Genomic DNA, 13,847 nt, shown 5'->3' on the forward strand with positions numbered 1-13,847 from the left:
TCACCCTGGTATACCATTCAGGATTTTGTAATCCTACAGGTTCACTTTAACCCCTTCCTCACTTGTGCCATAATAGTAAGGCCCATAGCATATCAAATAAGCTGTGGTAAGTGGAATCATCGCCATAAGGAGAAGGTGTCAACTGTACAGTATATTACACAAAAGACTGGAGATAAGACAAGTCTGACTGGAGCATGAAAGGGGTAAATTGCATGTTTGTTTTTTTGGATTAACCTCCATCCCCACCCCCTGCCAGTTACTGGGGGATCTGACCCTTCTATGCCAACCCTGGGGTCTGACGAGTGCTCCAGGGCTCCCCAGTGGTCAGGTCCTGATACATAACACTGCAATGCATTTGTATTGCTGTGCGTTAGCTGTGTATGAGCTTGAAAAAGTGATCATATAATTTCTTGTTCAAGCCTAACTTAGGAAACAAAAGCTTTTTCAATAAAAATAGAGAAAATCTCCACAACACCACCATCACCACATCGTAAAAAACTGTACAATAGATCTAAAACATTATTGGACGTGATTGGTGAATGCCATAAAAACAAAAAGAACTGAAAACATGCCAAAAATGTAGATTTTTCATCAAATCCTTTCACTCATGTCCTAAGAAGTGATTAAGAAAGTTATGTGCCCCAAAATGGTACCACTGAATAGAAAAACTCTTCATGCATAAAGACTTTGGCCAATAAAAAATACTAAAAGTTAAGCCTCTGAAATATGGCAAAGCTGTAACAAATGAGATTTTCTCCACTTTTAATTTATTCAGTAAAATTTGTTAAATACTGTATATACTTGAGTATAAGCCGACCCAAGTATAAGCCGGGGCCCCTTATTTTAACACAAAAACCTGGGAAAACCTATTGACCCGAGTATAAGCCGAGGGCGGGAAATGCATTGGTCACAGCCTCCCCAGTATATAGCCTGCCGGACCCTGCCTATTAGTAGATAGCCAGCACCTGTCCCCCAGTATATAGCTTGCCAGCCCATATCCCCCAGTGTAAAGCCAGCCCCCTGCCCCAGTATATAGCCAGCAGCGGGGTAAGCCGGAAAGGTGAGTTCTGATATATATGTTTTTTTTTACTCGAGTATAAGCCGAGTTTGGGTTTTAGCAAATTTTTTTGTGCTGAAATACTAAGCTTATACTCGAGTATATATGGCATATTAAAAAAAACACTATATAAATTAGGTATTACTATAATACGTAGTGACCCACAGAATAAATAACATTTTTTACAACTTTGCAGTGCATTTTGGAATTTTATCCAATTTGAAGGTGTACATTTTTTGAAAAATAAATTCTATTATCCAAAGAAGACAATTTTTAAATCATAGTTTTAACCTCTGTGAAACACTGAAATTAAATGAAATTAAGTTAAATTTCTAAAAGTTGTGTAGTTTGCATATTGGTAACTTTTGGGTAATTTATGGGGTTTTACTAGTATTTCGGCTTCTCAAACGTATAACATCCTACAGAAATGAGAGGATGCATAAAAGCGTGTCAATATAGTGCAGACATTCAGTAAATGTAAGCTATGAAGTTATTAATTTTAAAAATAGAGAATTTTTTCAGAATTTTTGACAAATTTCAGTTTTCATAAACGCATTTCCTTAAAATCACCTGGGTATGTTAAAACATTCTGAAATTATAGCCACATAAGGTTACACGTATGAACTGATGTCAGGAATGTGCAAAATGGCCAAGTTGTTAAAGGGTTAAAGGCTCAGACTGGTTCCTATAGCCTGTTGGAAAAGACCGGGGGCGACAATGGGTTTTTCCAGTTATTTTCGTTGCCTCATTTCCTTCAAGTTCATTTAAATAGTGTAGACCAAAAATTTCAGGAGAACACTAGAAGCCTGGAAACAAAGTGTAGGAGCTTCTCTTTTGGCTCCAGTGCAATGGAATGATGCTGCCTTCTTCTCCACCCTTCCCTTTCAGGGCTTTGATGTATGAGCTGAATGCACATACCCTAATGCTTGCTAATTGGAACCAAATATAGTAGAAACACCTGTACATAGAAACTAGTGTCATCTAGAGATTCATGAGTTTGTGTCAAGGCAACTGCTTTTGGCCCACAAAAATTCTTTAGCGCGTCATGTGTTCACACACATACCTGCACACATATGTTTATCTATACATAAATTCTAACTAGAAAACACTTACTTGCTGCAGTTAATGATCACATCTTCTGGAAGAATACGTTTCTTCAACATCCCTTGCTTGGGGTGGTCACCTCTCCCACGGAATAACCCCGGGGGCTCAATTTTAAAGTTCCCAATTCGTTCTTTGTGGTGATCCATGACACAGAAGCCAAATTCCTCCACCAGCTTCGCATTCTCTTCTTTCACTTTCTGCCAAGTGATGAAAGAAAGCAGATAAGATTAAAATTAAGATTTGTAACTTTAATATCTAAAGGAAAGAAAAATACATTCTGCAGAACAGCAGAACTCCAGTAATATATCATATGACTGCATAAATACACAGACTTTAATATATATTTATTAGTATAATCCAGGCATTTACAAGCAGGATACAGACCGACTGGTGGGGCTTGGCTGACAGGGAGACTACAGGCTATTCCTTGGACATTTTAATTTAATTAAAAATGATTAATTCTGATATGAATCTTATAGGGAAAGTATATTCATTTGTCCTGCATTAATGCCTCATGCTCTTATGTCAAACCTCCAAATCTCTCATGCTAGGTGTTTCTGCACCCACTATGGTAATATCACCGATATTGGGTCTCCAACCAAAAGCCTTTTTCATAAAGAATGTCCCCCATAATATACCCCATAATGAAAACCCCAGCTGCTGCTTATTTAAGAGAAGTATAAATCTTATGTATACATAAAGAGTTCATAACAAAGCTGCTGTAGAACATCTTAAAAAAAACAAAAAACAAAACAAAAAGAAGACTGCTCATTTCAAGTACTGTTGAGGACTTCTCAGTGGCAGTTTTGCCAAAAGGAAAAAAAGGGAACTGCAGGGAGCCAGCAATAAGACATAGCACAGCACCCTAGTAATGAAAAGCTTGACAATTGTCTAATGACAGAATAATATTAGCAAATCTTGATATTATACAGGTAAAATGCTTGTTTGACCTAAATAAATGTTTGAGAACAGTGATACTTTTTTTTCCTACAGACAATGCAGTAAACGAAAGCATTAACATTATATCGGAGCTACACATACCATGCTGTTACAGTAAACAGTGTCTAGATCCTTCAACAGTAGGTGGATGTTATTTATGTCCCTCCACAAACCACCAATCAGCCCCACATAGAGCAGAAACAGAAAGTGCTCCTGATTATTCCAATCCAAGTCTAAAATTGGTTACTGTCCTTGACAACCCGTTACGAGCCATAACATTCTTATTAAATGGATACAACATCAAGAATTAGAATAGGTTTAAAAAGAATCTCAACATTTGACAAAAATCGACAGCAATTTGTTACACGACCAGTCTTAGTACGATTTGCCTTTATTGCATAATTCAATGTTCCATTACATACCAGTCTTGGTACTATTTGCATCATACATCACATGACCATAATGGGGGCCATGATCTGGCCACACCAAGTTTGTGGAAGCTCAGCTTTCTGTGGAGAGAAGTGACAAGCACTCCTACCAGATGCAAAGTAGTCTGAATGTGACCTTAGTCATAGCATTATTTTATAAATTCATTACAGTACTATATTGTTATGCCATTATTAATTTCACCTATATCCTGTTCTGGTACTGCGTGTGCTTTAAAATGAGGAAAGCAGGATTTAAGGGACAAGGATGCAGCCATGGTGCTTATGCTGGTGAGGAATCTGGTGCTGCAGGAGGAGATTATGCAAGATTCTCAAGAACTTGTATTGGAGGATGAGGATCTGGATTGCAGACAACCAAGACCAACAAGAGATCTATGATGTGGAATGCAATGGTCAATTTTCCTCAACCTCCACCACAATGGATACTTCAGGTTGTAGTCAGAAGTAGTCTGGTGATGACTCATTTAGTTCTAAAGTTTAGTTCTAAAGTGTTCTATATATGCTCTGTGCAAAAAGGAGGTGCAAATAAGAGGCAACATGATCTATTGTTAAAATGGAGGCAGAAATGGTGTTTTCTAACAATGGTCTTGTAATCCTGTCTGTGTAGTAGGAAATAAAAGAGGAGAAGGTTGGTCTATTATTAAGCCTACTTATGAGATTGAGAAGGAAAGGGTGTCAAAAATTTTCTGGACCGTCCAGCAATTTAAAACTGTAAATTTGGGTTAAAAGTTGCCAGCAACAGATAACCTGAGTTCTTTGAAATTGGTGCTGTGCAGAAATGTGTCCCCATCTGAGACTTATGACCCAGTACAAAAGACAGGCAGAGGAATTAAGTGACAGGTGTTACTGTTCATCAAGCTTTAGCAACTCTGGCAAGAACGTGTACAAAGGCTGACGATATCTGCTCTGCCCAAGATCTAAGCAATTAATCATCCCAACTGGAATTCAGTAAATCCAAGCGTTTTACGACTGGGTCTCATTTATCTTCCAGGAGAGAAATAAACAGATCACAACTTTTTGCTGTAAATTTTAGGCACTTTGAATCACATCAAAACATTCTTTTGTTAACGGACTATGGGAAGATGTTGCAGAGGTGACATGGATAATTTACATGCACTTTCTTTGGTATATAAATGGCCATTGTTTTCTTAGAGGATATATGAGAATTTTTCAGTATCAAATGCTGGGACTGTTCGTTCACTCAAATTCAATTGTATTCAGCAGCTGGCTGCGCTGGTATAGAATTATGTCATTGCGGGCAAACATACAACCTTGGTCAAAGGCTATAGTGTGTAGGCGCAGGTGCTGGGCAGGAAAGCCCCACACTGGCCCTCTCTGCGCTGCGGCCCCTTCATGCCCCTCCATGTCCTCATCGTTTAGACCAGTGATGGTCTTTCACCAGGTGACAAAGCAGCCCTATGGTTGCCATTTAAAAGGACCAAGAAAACTTAAAAAAGACTATTAATAAAAGAACATTCTTCTCCCAATTGAAAACTCCTCCCTTGTGTTGTCCCAGTAACATTTTCCTCAATCAGCTAGCAACCCACCACAAGTGTGCTCATTCTTCAATTCCCAATCATTCCAACATCTTCCACCTAGCCAACCACCTCCACCACTGGCTGTAAGAACAGCATATCATCTTTACACTCCATACTTGTTATTCCTCCCGTTTGAGAGGCGGCTATTGTGGAATTCCAAATAAAAGAGTTTTACCTGCTGCAGACCTTGTGTTTGACATTTCTGTGAAAAAAACTACGTACAGAGTTACTATCCTACCAGTGCAACCAAGTTATTTACAAAATAATTGCCTTCCATTGATGATTGAAAAAACACTGATTACCCAATCCAAGGTAACAAAAGCAAAGCTGAAAGTGGATGTGCTGAAGAGAGGAAACCTCAGCCAACTGTGTATGCCCATGGAAAACTGAAGTTGCTACTTTTTTTATTATACAACAATAATAAATAAAGAGGATAATTTTGTCTTTATCAGTAGATGCATATACAATAAAAATGTTTATTTTTTACCAGTTTTTCTTCTTTGGTGCGATTTTTCCTTTCCTCTACTACTCTTTTGTGATAATTGAATATTTCTGTAAAGTCGCACTTTGCCAGATCCGTAAGCACCATCCGTTCCTCGAGGGTCATTTCCTATAAAACATGAAAAGTTTTAGGTTTTCCTAGAAACAAAGCTACTTGGGTTTCTGGAGTCTTCTAGAGGTTTTTTTTCTTCTATTTTAGTCCTATCTAGTCTATTTAGTATCAATTAACATCTCTAGATTTTTTTTGTTAAATTGTCCATCCATGTCACAGTAAATGCTACCCCGGACCCCATAAACATGTACAGAAAGTAGAATAAAACCCATCAACAAAAATTTAAAAACAAACTTTTTCAACTGGTTTTATATAGGTGTGTAAATATAAAAATGTTAAATCTATCTATAATCATGTAGATATACCCATGAGTTATTTGAAAAAAAACTGGGTGATAATCCCTATGGGATAACTCATAGCTTAAAGGGGTACTTTCGTTTGGGCATTCACATCCAGATTCATTAATCTGCCATATATAAACATTTCTTCAATTATTTATTCAAATATTATTCCTATGTGAAGATAATTTCTCGTAAATGTAGTGATTTGGTCCCTTAGAAACAAGACTGTGTCCGTGGATACGGCCACCTCTGCTGGAGGGATTGTCCAAAGAAAAAAAAAAAGTTTTTCTATATGAAATGTCCAGGAGTTACTGCAGGTCCCACAGCCGTCCTGTGGTAATGATCGCTGAAGTCAAGTGGTCAGGCAGGACTCAATAGTGCATGTCTGGCCACTGCTGCCAAAATGTGAGGTTGTCGTATCCGAGGAAACTCTCTCGTTTTTAAGGGACCATATTACTACATTTATGAGAAATTATCTTCACATAGGAACATTTTTTTTTTATAACATCCAATTGAAGAAATGTTTACATATGGCAAATGAATTAAATTAAAATGCCCAGATGGGAATACCCCTTTAAACTGTAACTTGTCATAGGTAATTCCCGCTTCCTAAAGAAAACGATGCCCATATTGTGGTTGGGACATTCCGCACCCCAAAGGATATGTAAAGTCAGTAAGCTATTGATTTCACAGACACTCACTGAACACATGGGTTCTGGGAGGCAAAGGAAGCAAAGCTTAACCACACAACTTCCAGCACCCCACCCACAGTTCCCTAATGACCTAACCCTTCTCCCTCAAGAGTGAGCATTAGGTGCTCCATGTAAACAACGCCAAAATAAAAGGGATAAATCAGCTCAGCCAGAGCAGACTGCTACTTGAGGAATACACTCCGTTCAGTTTTTTCCACCACATTTGGATATTTCAGCTCCACAAAATATTAAAAAAACAAAAAGAACAAAACAGGAGACATTTTCCAGTAGATTATGTGTAGAAAAACTCCCAATCTTGAATGAACTAAAAATACTCTTCAAAACCCTCCAGAGGAACACATCCTTAAAGGGTCTTCGTAATATTCAAAAGAGGAATGACATCCTCCCTAAAATAAGAGACCACTTAATACTGGATTGCATTGGATTGGATTGACTTAAATTGACTTAAATCTGCCAGCAGTTTTCACCATACAAAGCTGAAAACAATGTTCTGTATTAACCCTGGAGATCAGTGTTACCATTCATTTGGCTTGTTTTAAAATATAGCTTTTTTCTTGCCACTACATATAGGCCAGAATTGTAGAGTACATATAGAATAGTTGTCCTCAGGAGGCAGAAGTTGTCCAAAGATCATCCAGAGTGACCATGGACTTCTTAGCCACTTCTCCTGGTTGGACCTGTCACTAAGTGAATAGAAGGTGAGCCATACTTCTTCCATCTACTGTATGAACTATGGATTCTAAAGTGCTGCACAACATTTTCAGTGCAAGACCCTTTTCTTTAAAAGGGAACCTGTCACCAGGAGACCCATTTTAGCACTCCCCCAGTCCCCACAGAGCATAGTACATACACTGCCAAAGTGTTTTTGTATAAAAAAGCGAGAATTAGACTCACCGGTAATTCGTTTTCCATCTAGTCCACCATGACGGCCCACCTGGAGGATTACCCCTTGACCTCTGCAGGGACAGGAAGAAGAGAGGTTAAATGTCCCTCCCCCTGCATCCCTCGCCAGTGTTCTACCAAATAATTACACCAATGGAAGGATGCAAGAGGTTTTATTAGCATGTTACTCCACATACAATAAAAACCAAATAATAACATTTGTAAGGGTTGGGAAAAAATTCCAGGCCGTCATGGTGGACTAGATGGAAAACGAATTACCGGTGAGTCTAATTCTCGCTTTCCATGACGTCCTCCATGACGGCCCACCTGGAGATGTACCAGATAACAACAAAAAAAGGAATTTTTTTAGGGAGGGACTACTGTTTGTAGAACTTTTCTACCAAATGCCAAGTCCTTGGCAGAATGTAAGTCCAGTCTGTAATGTTTTGCAAAAGTTGTGGAACTGGACCAGGTTGCGGCTTTACAGATTTGGTCCAGGGAGGCTCCTGCTCGCTCTGCCCAAGAAGTGGCTACTGCCCTGGTAGAATGGGCCTTGAGGATCGTAGGAGCTTCTAAGTTCTGGATGGAATAACAGTCCCTGATAGTCTGTCTAATCCAGCGGGCGATGGTGATCTTTGACGCCTTTTTTCCTCTGTTCTTGCCCTGGAACTGAAGAAACAAGTTTGAGTCTTTCCGCCAGTTATTAGTTATTTCGAGATAGTGTAGCACTATTCTTCTCACATCTAAGGTATGCCATCTAGCTTCTCCCGAAGTTTTTGGTTTTTGGCAAAAGGAGGGGAGAATAATTTCCTGGTTACGATGGAAATCTGTTGCTACTTTGGGCAGGAAATTTGGATCACGCATCAAGGATATTCTATCGTCCGTAATTTTTAGGTAAGGTTCATTAATGGAGAGTGCTTGAATTTCTCCTAACCTTCTGGCTGTTGTTATGGCAACAAGAAAGGCGGTTTTTAAGGTGCTATTTTTTATGCTTGCGTCCTCTAGAGGTTCGAAAGGGCCCTGTATAAGGCCATTCAGGACTATTGATAAGTCCCAGGGAGGGGTCCTGACAGGACATTTAGGACTTAGTCTAGTGGATGCTCTAAGGAACCGTCTTACCCACCTATGGTCAGCCAGAGAGACATCGAAAAAGACGCTGAGGGCTGAGACTTGGACCTTTAGCGTGCTGGTCTTTAGGCCTTTGGTCAACCCGGCTTGGAGAAACTCTAGTATCTGCTGTATGTTAGGGGAAGACAGATTAGGAATTTCAGGATGGCAAAAGGATACAAATCTTTTCCAGATTTTATGGTAGATTGCTGAAGTAACCGGCTTCCTACTTGCCTGTAATGTTGCAATGACTTCTTCTGAGAGACCTTTAGCCTTCAGCATCTGTTTCTCAGGATCCAGGCTGATAGATGGAGTGATTCTGGATTGGGATGATGAACAGACCCCTGATATAGGAGATCCTTCCTTTGAGGGAGAATAACTGGTTCTTCCAGTGCCAAATTCTTCAGTGCTGGGAACCAGCTTCTTTTTGGCCAGAAGGGAACTATCAAGATAATCTTGAGGTCTTCTTGTCTTATTTTTTGCACCGTCCTTGAGATCAGAGGAAGTGGAGGCAAGGCATAGGCTAGTCTTGAGTGCCAACTGTGGCAGAAGGCATCTAGAAGGTAGTCTGGGGTATTCTTCTGTAGGGAGAAGTAATGGTCTGCTTTCTTGTTTTCTCTGGTGGCAAATAGATCTATTTGTGGTACTCCCCATTTTTGGGTTAGATGGGAGAAAACTTCCTTGTTTAGGCACCACTCGTGGGGATCCAGAGTGTATCGGCTCAGGAAATCTGCCTCTTTGTTTTCTGACCCCTTCAGATGGACTGCCGTCAGAGAGAGGACATTTTCTTCTGCCCAGAGAAAGATCTTTTTTGATATTCTCTGGAGAGATGCGGACTGTGTGCCCCCCTGGCGTTTTAGATAGGCGACTGTGGTCGTGTTGTCTGATAATATTTTTAGGTTTTTGCCTTGTAGTTGATCCGAGCAGGCCTTCAGGGTTTCCCAGACTGCCTTCAGTTTTTTGTAATTTGATGATCTGTTTATCTCTGACTGGGACCACTGACCTTGAACTAGTCTTCCTGGAAGCTTTGCTCCCCAACCTGTCTTGCTTGCATCTGTTAAGATGGATGTTACTGGCCAATTGCTCCATTTTAGGCCCCTGGAGAGATTTTCCGCTGCTTTCCACCAATTTAGCGAACTTTTTACCCATAGGGGAATGTTGGTTTTCCTTTCTAGATGGTTTAGATTGTTGTCCCAGGATGAAAGAATCCAATTCTGAAGATCTCTCGTGTGATTCTGAGCCCAGGGAACACCAGCTATACAGGACGTGAGAAGGCCCAGGAGTTTCATAGCCTCTCGGATTGAGCACTTCTGTCTGCTTTGGAACAGTGATACCTGTAAGGTAAGATTCTTGATCTTCTCTTCTGGAAGAAGAGAGTGTTGATGTACTGAGTCCAGCAATATTCCCAGAAATTTTTGCTTGGTACTTGGTTGGAGATTTGATTTTTCGAAATTTATAATCCAACCTAGGTTTTTTAGGATTGCTAATGTCGTGTCTCTCTGGGATAACAGAATTTCTTCTGAGCTGGAGACTAGAAGAAGATCGTCTAAGTAGGGAATCAGTAGTATGTTCTTGTGTCTTAGTACTGCTACCACCTCTGCCATAATTTTTGTGAACAGTCTGGGAGCTGAGGAGATCCCGAATGGTAGAGCTCTGAATTGGAAGTGTCTTACCTGGTTTTCTGGGGACCGGATGGCAAACCTCAGGAATCTTTGAGAGATGGGATGGATTGGGACGTGGTAATACGCGTCTTTTAAGTCTATAGTGCATAGAGCTGCCCCCTTGGGAATTAATGGTGTTGTGGATTTTAGGGACTCCATCTTGAATCTTCTGTATCTGATATGGGTATTTAGATTCCTTAAATTTATGATCATCCTGTAGGCTCCGTTCGGTTTCTGAACTAAGAAGAGGGGAGAGTAGAACCCTTTCCTTTGATGGTGGGGAGGTACAGGAGAAATGACATTTTTGAGTAGAAGAGATTGAACCTCTTCCCACATGAGCAGAAGCATTTGTTGAGAGGATGTCTTTGTTGTCACAAATGTTTGAGGGGGCGGGGTATCCAACTCGATCTTGTAGCCGTCGCGTATGACTTGTAGAATCCAGGCATTTTTTATGCTTTGCTCCCATTGAGAGGGGAAAAGAGCTAGTCTTCCCCCCACCCTGGCGTCATTGTTTTCTGGCAGGGTTGGGCTGGGTAGTTTGGAAGGAACTATAACCTCTACCTCCTTTTGTGTAGCTCCATCTACCTTGTTTTCCTTTCCCACGATAGGATGGAACTTTGTCGCGGGAATCACGAAAGGAATGCCTCTTCTGTCTAGGTTCTGGAAAGCCTTTTTTCCTATCTGCAGCTTTCTCCAGTTCTGGACCAAATAGGAACTCGCCGGTAAAGGGTATGCCACATAAGTTAGATTTAGATCGGAAGTCTCCTGACCACTGCTTGAGCCAGAGGGCTCTACGGGCGACGTTAGAGAGTGCTCCCTCTTTGGCAGAAAATCTGACGCATTCCCCTGATGCGTCCGCAATGAAGGTGGTTGCTAATTTTAGCAGTGGGAGAGACTCCAGAAGCTTCTCTCTCGAGGTTCCGCTAATAATCTGGTTCTCCAACCCGTTTAGCCAGCAGGTCATTGTTCTGGCGATAGATGTAGTTGCGACATTTGCCTTCAAGTTTAGCATTGCCGACTCCCAGGTTTTCTTTAAGACACTGTCAGATTTGCGATCCATGGGGTCTTTAAGTTGGGTCGCATCCTCGAAGGGGAGGTCGGTCTTTTTAACCATCTTTGTAACCTGGATATCCACTTTTGGGATTGAATTCCAGTATTTTGATTTCTCCTCGTCGAACACGAGCCTATTCCTGAAATCTCTGGCCACTGATAGTCGTTTTTCTGGATCTTTCCACTCTTCCCGGATAAGGTCCTCCAGCACATTATTGACTGGAAAAACCCTCTTCTTTTTTGCTCTCAAGCAACCAAAGAGTTCGTCCTGTACGGACTTTATTTCCACAGGATCTTCAATGTTTAGTGTTTCTCGGACCGCCTTTAGTAAGGTGTCCAGGTTATCCATAGAAAAAAGGAATCTAGTGTCATTTTTTTGTTCCTGGCTGTCTAGCTGTTCTTCCTCACCGCCTTGGTAGGAACAGGAAGCCCTGTCAGGGTCTGAATCCATCTCCTCCAGATTAGGTTCAGAGGGTTTGAACCTTTTAGGAGGAATTCCTTCAGAAAAGAGGGATGCAACTGTACTTTTTACTTCAGATTTGAACATGGATCTCATCTCGTCCATGAAGGACGCTTTTTCCTCCCGCATTATGCTGTCAAGGCAGTCTCTGCATAGCGTTTTTTTATAAGATTCTGGGAGTTTATTAAAACACATGTTGCATCTACGAGATGGAAGGGTCTTAGTCTTTGACTTGTCTTCCTTCTTTTCCTCTTTTTTATCCTCTTTCTTCTCTTTATCTTTCCTCTCCTGAGAGTGAGAAGAAAAAACACGAGGAAGCATAGGGGATGTATATATATATACAGGGCCCCCCTCCACGTTCCACCCTCCAGACCCCCTTACTTACAGATGTCTGAGGAAGGGGGACTGGGTCCATACTGCCTGTGGACAAGGGAGGAGGTAGAGGTGTAAGTGGAGCGGTGATAAGAATAAGCAATCTGCCATCATGCGTTTCACTAACCTGCGCCTGTGACACACTCAGATCTGCAAAAAAACCACCTGCAATCGTCTCAGAAGCAAGAGAGGTCTCTAGTAGACTCTCTGCCTTTTAAACTCACCGCTCCACGCTCCTGACTCCCGAACGCCAATGACGTGAAAGGGTCGCGTCACTTCCGGTGCGACGCGCGGACCGGAAGTCGTCATCCGGCCCAGTGGAACGCAAAACCGGAAGTCGTCATCACAAAACCGGAAGTCGTCATCGGGTTGGTGGAACGCTGCCGCGTTCCACCCGGGAGCCGGAACATGTGGCGCTGCCGTAGATCGTCGCAGGACCGCAGGGATTGCACCAAATACCTCCCCATGATGACAGCCAGGAAGGAGATCGATCGAGGCCCGGGGAGGAGAGGATCTTAGTACCAGGTACCGCGCCTCATAAAGGCGTCCCCCTCCACTCCCACCCCCCTAAGGAGATGAGAAGGAGAGAGACCCTCTCTTCCCCCTGCCTGTGTAGGGACAGGAAGAACACTGGCGAGGGATGCAGGGGGAGGGACATTTAACCTCTCTTCTTCCTGTCCCTGCAGAGGTCAAGGGGTAATCCTCCAGGTGGGCCGTCATGGGGGACGTCATGGAAATATCTTTTTTTCTGTAAAACCTATGTTATATTGTACCTTTCATTAGCATCTGCTGTGTGACTAGGCAGTTGCCAATTGGGTGGGGCTGGAAAGGAGCAGTTCCCCCCCACCCTTGGGAAACATGTGACCTTTTCAAATATACGAATAACTCCCCACACTTGGGATTGGCTGTAGAGGAGCAGGGGGTGTTGCTAAGCCCAGTGATGGGTGTTTTCATATATTTGAAAAGGTCACATGGAGGAGCTGTTTCCCAAGGGTGGGGGTGGGGGGGGGACTGCTCCTTACCAGACCCTCCCAGTGAGCAACTGCCTAGTCACACAGCATATGCTAATGAAAGGTACAATATAACATCTTTTTCTGTAAAACCAATTTTTAATACAAAAACACTTTGGCAGTGTATGTACTATATTCTGTGGGGACTGGGGGAGTGCTAAAAATGGGTCTCCTGGTGACAAGTTCCCTTTAAAGCCCAACTCTAAAATAAATTTTGCTACAACTTTATCCCTGAGCTGTCTGTTATGTTCAATGAATTTATTTGAAGTGAATTGCTTACTAATGTTCAACATATCTGTGCTTTCAAGGATAAGCTGTACTTGTACCGAGAATGAATTACATAGACATGTGCTCCATTTACAATTTGGAAGACTTCTAAAGTAAATTAGATACACTGGATTTTATTTAGGGATATCAGAATATCAGAGGGCTGAAGACATAAATGCCAGACTTTTCAGTTTCTAATTTGCAAGAATTAGCAATAGTGTATTATTTTTTGTTTACACTTTACAGATACTTTAAATACCTTGTGTTGTCCTACCACCTTACAATAAGATCCATTTAACCCCTTCCCGACATTTGACGTAATAGTTCTGCATCGCGGGAGGTGCGTT

At 41.6% G+C, this 13,847-nt stretch overlaps 1 protein-coding gene across 3 annotated transcripts in view; it reads right to left on the minus strand.

Moving 5' to 3' along the window:
• Positions 1–13,847, minus strand: part of LOC140070595 (DNA topoisomerase I, mitochondrial-like) — a 166,364-nt gene that overhangs the window by 49,716 nt on the left and 102,801 nt on the right. For all 3 annotated transcript variants that reach the window (XM_072117264.1, XM_072117265.1, XM_072117263.1), the window contains exons 9-10: positions 5,572–5,694; positions 2,171–2,358 (exon numbers count right to left, since the gene is read on the minus strand). In XM_072117264.1, the coding sequence (XP_071973365.1) occupies positions 2,171–2,358; positions 5,572–5,694 (311 nt within the window). The remainder of the gene's footprint in view (positions 1–2,170; positions 2,359–5,571; positions 5,695–13,847) is intronic.

Source organism: Engystomops pustulosus, chromosome 7 (genome assembly GCF_040894005.1).
Source record: "Engystomops pustulosus chromosome 7, aEngPut4.maternal, whole genome shotgun sequence".
Classification (NCBI taxonomy): domain Eukaryota; kingdom Metazoa; phylum Chordata; class Amphibia; order Anura; family Leptodactylidae; genus Engystomops; species Engystomops pustulosus.